We start from the raw sequence: 7,868 nt of genomic DNA, 5'->3' as shown, positions 1-7,868 counted from the left end.
GGTCCTGAAACAAAGGACTGAGAAATAGCCATTCCCCGCAAGCCAGCTGTAATGCAGGTCTGCAGGGCCAGGGTTTTCTGCTTGGCTGGGCTGTAGCCCTGCCAGGTCTGGGCTGAGTCAGCTAGGTCCCTACTCCACCTCATCCCACCCCTCCCCAGGGACCAAGAACTGCTCAGGGGCACAAAAAAGGTCAAGTCCAGCTCCAACTCGTCTAGCCTTCCCCCGGGCCCATGAAGAGACACATCTCATTTTAGAACATAACGGTGGAAAGGATCTCAGAATATTATTTGATCCAGTGTTTCCTAACTTTGTCCAGCCATGATCAGACAATTTGGGGCACTGCTGATGTAGCCCTTCAGAGGGGCGTGCTCAAGGTCACTGCAGCGTCTGGAGTAGACCCAGCCCTGGGGCTGGCCCAGAGCCTCTTCCCTCCCCTGCTCCCACCTCATGCAGTGAGTCAGTGGAGGGCCCTCTCCTTGATGTTCTCCCAATGACGGACGGGATTGAGATGGGAATCTGGAAACAGGCCCAGGCTGCAGAGGCCACAGCTAACCCTCGTTCCCATGGCACCCCCACCCCCCATTGTACTTGCATGATTTCCAGCCAGAAAACTGGCTGGCAGGGCTGGTGAGAGAATGAGGGTAGAAATGGCAGTAGGGGGCCAAGCCCTGTGACCAATTCTGGTTTGAAGAGGTAAGTACCACCTGATTTGGGTTTGGGGGCTTATGGCTCTCATCAAAGCCAGTGCCTTAACATTGAATCCAATTCTGCCTTTCAACTTCAGGTCCTGGCTTTCCTTACAACCTAGGAAAGGCCTCCTTATTCTCCGGGAAGCTGGAGCCCCTGCAGCCTATGGGGCGTCAGGCCCATCTCCGGGTTCCCGTCGCCTTACAGATGCACGAGGGATGGTCTCAGCACATGGCACGGCTGAACTACCTGGTGATGGGAGGTGTTGAAGGGCTAAGTGATAAAAACGGATTCTGCTTGGGCTGTTGTAGCCAGGAAGACCAGTACACACGTAGGTGCCTTTAGGAAGCGAATCTCTGACCCTCAGTAACGAGCAGCGAAGGCTCTGCTCCGAGCCTCAGCCTGGCTTGATGCAAGTGTGGTGGCCGCCCTTCACCTTCCAGCAGCTAGAAGAGTGGGCAGCCAGACGAGGTCCGGGCCGGCCATGTCCAGGACCAATGTCAGGGCAGCTCAGGGGCTTCTGCCCAGCCCCGCGGCTGCCTGTCTGACCTATGGTGGGCAGACTGGGAGCAGGAATATAAAGGGCCCCACAGCGCAATACTCTGGGAGCCAGAAGGGTCATTTCAGTGTGCTCATACTGCTTTATTGTGAGTGGCACTGCTAACCCCAGGGGGCTGATTCCACCTAGTCAGGAGCACTGTCCCCCCACGCCCACAGCCCTTCCTCCCCTCCAAGTGTTCATCATTAAGGAGTGACAGGTGGCTGCACGCCAGGAACTGCACACTGTGAGCTGTGCAGTTTGGGTTGGAAGCAGAGATGCCAGCCCTCACGCTTCAGCTGGTCCCTGAGGGGTCACCTCCATCAGAACCTCTCCTCTCCCCTGGAGGGTTCTATGTGATTGGTGGCATAAAGGGTAAACAGACCCCTGTTCCAAATGGCTCCCCCACTGCCTGCCCTGGAGTCAGACTGTCTGGTTACAATGATACATCCTCGAGTCACAGGCTGACACGGCTCTGGATGAGGTGGGGGCCCCCTTATCCAAGATGAATACTGCCTCTGAGGGGAGCTGCTGGTGCTGCTGTGGGTGGGGTCCCAGACGAATACTTCCAGTTGATTAGTGCTCACTTCGCTCCTCTTGCCTTCTGTCCTCTGGTCCAGGCAGATGAGGGGCTCTGGGGAAACTACAGGAATTCAGAGCGAGGATTATCCTTTTCCAGCACCCTGTGAGAGACCAGAGAGAGCATTCAGGTTTGACATGGGGGACCCTCAGTTCCTGCGGAAGTAACACAGGCTTTATTGGGTGGGCTGGTACAGGTATCACCCTCCCCAAGCTAAAGACGGAAGACAATGTCCAGAGAAGAGGGCTCTGGCAAGTGACCCTTAAGGCTATGGGGGCAGAAGTCAGTGAGGCAGGCTAACCTGTGGCCCAGCCACAAGTAGCCGAGGAAGCTCTCTGCGCTTCCTTTTAGCACATCTCTGTCTCCATAGTTCCATCTGTAAAATGCGAATGGAGGCGGGCAACGGAGAGAGAACATAGCCTTGCCAAGGAGCAACGTCAGCCCGACCCTTTCCCTACTGCCCGTCTGCCCTGCCCTTGGGAAATGGCTCCCAGAGGGTTAGGCAGTCATCTGCCAGGGAAGAATCAGGCTGGGACTGAGACACCCACAGGGGAAGGGTTCCAGGAACAAAGCAGCCATTTCTCGTTGGGAAAAGGAGGAAGAGGAAACCTTTGGGATAAAGGACATATGAGCACAGGTCGGAGTCGTGTGTTACCCAATCAGAATGGCTGGGATGAAGAGGAGGCCAGCTCCCAGGAGGAAGGGGAACCCCTTCATGAAGTTCAGCGTGGCTGGGTAGAGCGAGTTGAAGACACCTGAGGCCGTCATCATGGCTAAGCCATTCACACAGGCCACAGCAGAAAAGAGAGCACCTGTGAAGAAATAAATATCACCCTGTGGAGTCTGAAAGGCCTAGGTTCAAACCTCGGCCCCTCTACCTCGTAGCTGTGTAACCTGGGGCAAGTCCTTAATCTGAGCCTCGCCTTCCTGACCTATACATCCCACGTCGTGTGTTGTGACAAGGACTCAATGAAGTCATGGGTACAAAGCACCTGGCACACGGGGGCTATGAAATAAATGGCTGTTCTTAAATCCATGTATTAAAAGCACACGTGGTATCGTCTAACAAAAGCCTGAGAACAACGATCTTTGGTTTATCCCCTTTGGAATCATCTCCTGTTTGAGATGAGTTAATTCCCAGTTCCGACGCTTATTAGCGGTGTGGTCACTGAACAAATCGCTTATCCTTCTGGGTTTCCATGCCCCTTCTGTTAAATAAGGATAACACCCATTTCACAGATTGTTAGCGACATGAAATTCACATGTAAAGCCATTGTCACAGGGTCTGGCCCCCTGGAGGAAGCCAGTTAGTAAGGGCGGTTCTTTTCTCTTGTTCCCCCTGGCACCTCTGGGCACAGTGAAGGTGCTAGAAAAAAAAGCATATTGAGTGAATGAATGAAAGCACCTGGGTTCTGAGGACAACAGGACCTATAAGGGGCTATAAATGTCATCAATAGATCCTCCTTCCAGAGCAGATGGGGAAAAGAGGATGAGCCAGATGTTTCCAGATTGGGAGTCTAAAGATCCAGAGGCCTGAGAAGCTATTCTTTATGGAAATTTCAGCAGAACCCAAATTTTACAAAACGAGCAACAACCCAACAGAAGTTGAGATTAAACTCTGTCAGACTGTCAAAGTTGGAAAGGCCTGTAGATGTCATCAAGAGCAAACCACTGTTCAGATGAAGAAACAGGCCCAGAGAAGGAAAGGGACCTGCCCAAGATCACACAGCCGGTGGGTAACAGAGCCAGGATTAAAACCCAGATCCAAAAAAAAAAAAAAAAAAAACCCAGATCCCAGGACCTGCTGCTCTTAGAGACCTGGGTTTTCATCCTAGCTCTATCACTTACTGAGTGACCTTGGCTGAGTCGGTTTAACCCTCTCGGCCTCTGCTTTCTCATCTGTCACCCGGGGACAATGAAACCTACATCACAAGGTTGTTCGCTCCCCCTGAGCTTGCCTGCTCTCACCCCTGTGAAGCAGGGAACTTTGGCATCATCGCAGCCATTTTACAGATGGAAAAGCTGGGGTCTGGGGAGGACAAATCCTCTGCTTGGTTTACCCCAAAGAACAAAACTGTGCCCTGCTGACTGACAACTCTGTTGTCTGAAAATCCATCCAAGGCACTGACGGTGGTCCTCTGCCACCCTGGGCAATCTGTCCATGCAACACTGGGCACGAGGAACCAGATGCTGGTTGACCCTGCCACTCACCCTGCTCTGACTTGCTCACCAGCCGGGAAAGCTTGGCCCGGATAATGGGTGTGATGACTAATGACAGGAAGAGGAGTCCATATCCTGTGGAGAAACAAACAATCATCAGGAAAATGGAGTCAGGGAGAGGGGTGCCCGAGAGAGGCAGCAGAGCTCCTACACATACCCTACGTGGGACTCAAGTTAGACACAGGAAGGACTTCCTTGATGGTGAAGGAGACAACGACGGAGGAATAGAGACTCCCTTCTCTAGCCTTAGCCTACTTGCTACCTCTTTTATGAATGAACGCTGATTACCACCAACTGCGTTCTTGTCAGACTTCCTGTGGTTCCAGCAGGCATCATCCATGTTGTTGGGAGATGGCAGGGCACAGAAAAAAAGCATGGGCTTTAGAGGCAGCCCAGAGTTCAAAACCTGACGCCATCGCTTACTGTGTGGCCTTGGGCCTGGCTCCTACCTGTAAGAGGATAACAAGGCCTTCACCACAAGATGCGGCTGGGATGTAGTAGGCTAAATAATGGGCCCCCCATAATATCAGGACCTAATCCTTGGAAAGTGTAAATGCTGCCTTATTTGGAAAATGGGTCTTTGCAGATGTGATCAAGTTAAGGATCTTGAGATGGGGAGATTATCCTGGATTATCAGGTTGGGCCCTAAATGCAATCACATGACTCCTTTGTGAGTGGGAAGCAAAGAGAGGTTTGACACAGAACAGAGGAGGCACATATAAGAGGAAGCAATGTGACCGCAGAGGAAGAGATCAGTGATACAACCAGAGCCGAGGAATGCCAGCAGCACCCCAGAAGCCAGAAGAAACGGGGGACAGATTCCCGCCTAGAACCTCTGAAGGAAGCGTAGCCTTACTGACACTTTGATTTTGGCTCAGTGATACGGATTCTTGACTTCTTGCCTCCAGAACTGTGAAAGAATAAATTTCTGTTGTTTTCAGCTACCAAATTTGTGGCAGTTGGTTACAGCAGCCCTCGGAAATGAATATATCAGGTAACACCCATGAAGAGCACAGCATAGTAAGCACATGTTAAATGTGAGTTCCTTTTCGCTTTGTGTTTAGTTACTCACAGGCTTACACCGTGTCCTTCACAGCCATTTGTCTCCCTTGTGTGACTATTGCCTCCTCAGCAAAACCGCAAACCCCTAGGAGATAGTGGATCCTCCAAAGTGGGTATACGATGAGGCACCCCATGGCCCCTTTAGGTGTCAGGCCCCCAAATCCCACCCTCCTGAGGCTCCGCAGAGCAATGCCAGTGTCTTCATCATCTCTGTACCCCTGTGGGCTTTGAGCCCAGCACCGAGTCCATGAGAAATGCTATGGGGGTGGGGGGGAGAGGGAGTGGTACCTGGTCCCTTTCAGCCTCACTGTCCAGGCAAGCAGCCAACTTAATAAGCTTGTGATTACTGAATGGCTGACTTTGTACACAACACAGTTTAGGGCTTAGTCAATATAAATCTGTCCCTTTAAAAAAGTTAACTTCCTCATTCCCAGCTGCCCCACCAAAAAGAAGAACTAACCTAAGCAGGAATTTAATATCTGTGGTGTGAGAAGACTGGCTTTTCTAAAAACCCAAAGAAGCTGACCAAGGATATTTGAGGTAGGTCCTGTGACCCAGAGAAGTGAGTATTAAGCATTAATAGGACGGACTTTGTCCATGCTATTACACCATGAATATAGGCTGTGGGAGGCCAAGGAGTGAAGCAATTAGTGTATGAGCCGTTCTTTTGTCTGTTGTCCTATCTTACTAACAATATTTATGATTGATAACGTGGATTAATTACTTTAGCTACTGAAGGTCTATATTTTTATGAGGTTTTTTTTAATGAGGTTTCGTAAGTGCCTGTCTTCCAATGCAGGTGGGAAGCACAACAATGTGTCCAAAGACAGAGGCATGAGCCATATTTGGGGGGCAGCAAGTGGCTGGTCCCAATTTTCACCCAGTGCCTCTGGGACAAACTGTCCCTGAGCCCACACACATTACCTGTGAACATAAGGGGTGTGATGGTAGCGAACGCAAAGACCACCATCCCCAAGATGTTAAAGGCCAAGCCAATCTCGGCCACCCAGGCGTCAGCCAGGCAGGACTGCAGAAGCCGCAGGCCCAGCAGGCTGCTGAGGTACTGGAGGTGGCCAGCCGCAGAACCGTAGCCAATCAGCTTGGAGTCCCAGCAGAGGGGTTCGCTCAGCTCATAGATGGTCAGGATGTCCTGGGCCCCAAAGTGCACAGTGATCACCACAAAGATGACCAGTGAGTACAGGGCTAAATGCTTCCTGGACTTCTCCGGGGCTGGAGCCATGTAGAGCTGGACAATGGATCGGTGGTGACGGAGCGTGAAGAGCCGGGCAGGTGTTGGCTCCTTCATGGTCTCACCAAAGCAGAACGCAGCGTAGAGAGTCATGGTTATCAGCAAGGCCAAGGCCAGCCACAAGGGGTTGGCATAACCCTGGGCCTGGAGCCAGTGGCCCCCAAGGAGGCTCGCCAGCATCCCTGCCACTCCAATGCATGCTTCCAGCAGGGCCATTCGGATGGTTCGGCTGTTGTTGGAGCTGACATCTGCCACGGAGGCAAAGCTAGCAGCCAGGAGGCCACTAAAGTCGCCGAGGAAGGCACATAGGATGCGGCCCAGCACGAAGTAGCCCACGTGTAGCTGCAGCTGCACCACAAGGATGGACACCAGGGCCTGGAGCAACAGGCCCAGAGAGGCCAGCACCAGCAGCGGGCGGCGGCCCACACAGTCACTCCAAGCCCCCAGCAGGGTGGATGAGAAGAGTCCCACCAGGAAGCCGCCCAAGTTCATGTAGAGGGTCCAGTGGGAAGTAAGGGTCTCCACTTCCTGTGGGGGCACAGTCTTACCAGGGTGCTCTTCCTCACTCTGGGTTGCCCCCCTCCCCCCCAAGCCATTACCATCCTGGGAGCTCCAGGACGAGGACTTTCTTGGGAGCCCTAAACCTCAGAAAATTTTAGTACAACTCTCAAAAACTGGCCCTGGCAGGAGACGTATGGGAAACGGACCTCGGTCCCTTTCCTTTCCATTTACCTCCTTTTGTTAACTCCCGAGGCTGGAGGAACTAGTCGCATCCCCTGTGCGGCACTTCCCGGCCATGCCCACCACCCAACATCCACAACCCCCGGCGGCCCCCTCAGCTACCCCCACGCTCTAGCCTAGGGCCCGCTCCCAGCCACGCTCCTCGTTTCTCCCCGCCGCCGCCGCTACCTGCATGGTGGGGTTCACGCTGTGGTTGCTGCAGCTACCGCGGTCGCGGGTGCCATTGTAGCCGAGGTCGGTACTGAAGCGGTGCCATAGGTACTGCGTGGTGAGCGGGCCCTGCAGGACCAAGGAGAAGTTGGCAAGGAAGACGAGCGGCTCCACGGGGCCGCGGCACAGCACAGCCCGCGTGTGGACGCGGGGCTCGCCCAGGGGGCTCGCGCGCCCCTCCATGCGCTCGCACGTCCCGGCCGGCGCGAGGCGGGTGGCGGGGCTTTCTGCGCCTGCGCCCTGCGGCCGACCTATCTTTTTAAAAGATTGACGGGGCGGGGCTAGAGCTTCTAGCTCCTTTACTTTGGTCCCGCCCGGTCTGAGCTAGCGAGGGGCTGCGCGGCCTAGCTCGCAGGATGACTTCTCCTGCAAACTGTGCACGCATATTGCCCTGCAGCCCTCCTTCCCAGGCCCAGAAACACTCAAAATAATAAGAATATCAGTACTTAACATTACTGATCGTTCATCGTGTGCTGGGCACTGTACTAACTTCTGCGCGCGTTTATCTCGCAACAAGCCTGTGAGCCAGCCACTATTGATCCCAATCTAGAGTTGAGAGAACAAGGACTTCGGGCCCTCCA

General features: G+C 53.4%; 1 protein-coding gene across 2 annotated transcripts; it reads right to left on the bottom strand.

Annotated features, from left to right (window-relative positions):
* Positions 1-273: 273 nt before the first annotated feature.
* Positions 274-7,558, bottom strand: SLC46A1 (solute carrier family 46 member 1). Of its 2 annotated transcripts, XM_081027412.1 has the most exons (5): positions 7,246-7,558; positions 6,012-6,864; positions 4,017-4,100; positions 2,461-2,617; positions 274-1,908 (listed from the first exon to the last, which is right to left on the bottom strand). In XM_081027412.1, exons 1-5 carry the CDS (start codon positions 7,468-7,470, stop codon positions 1,869-1,871), a joined length of 1,359 nt encoding a protein of 452 aa, XP_080883538.1. In that variant the 5' UTR covers positions 7,471-7,558; the 3' UTR covers positions 274-1,868. The 2 variants fall into 2 exon arrangements, with proteins under 2 accessions (XP_080883538.1, XP_080883539.1); XM_081027413.1 differs by lacking the exon at positions 4,017-4,100 and having other exon boundaries at positions 277-1,908; positions 7,246-7,516.
* Positions 7,559-7,868: the final 310 nt, after the last annotated feature.

This window comes from Rhinolophus hipposideros (assembly GCF_964194185.1).
Source record: "Rhinolophus hipposideros genome assembly, chromosome: 20".
Classification (NCBI taxonomy): domain Eukaryota; kingdom Metazoa; phylum Chordata; class Mammalia; order Chiroptera; family Rhinolophidae; genus Rhinolophus; species Rhinolophus hipposideros.
Note: the sequence above shows the minus strand (reverse complement) of the source record. Positions and strands in the feature narration are given on the sequence as shown.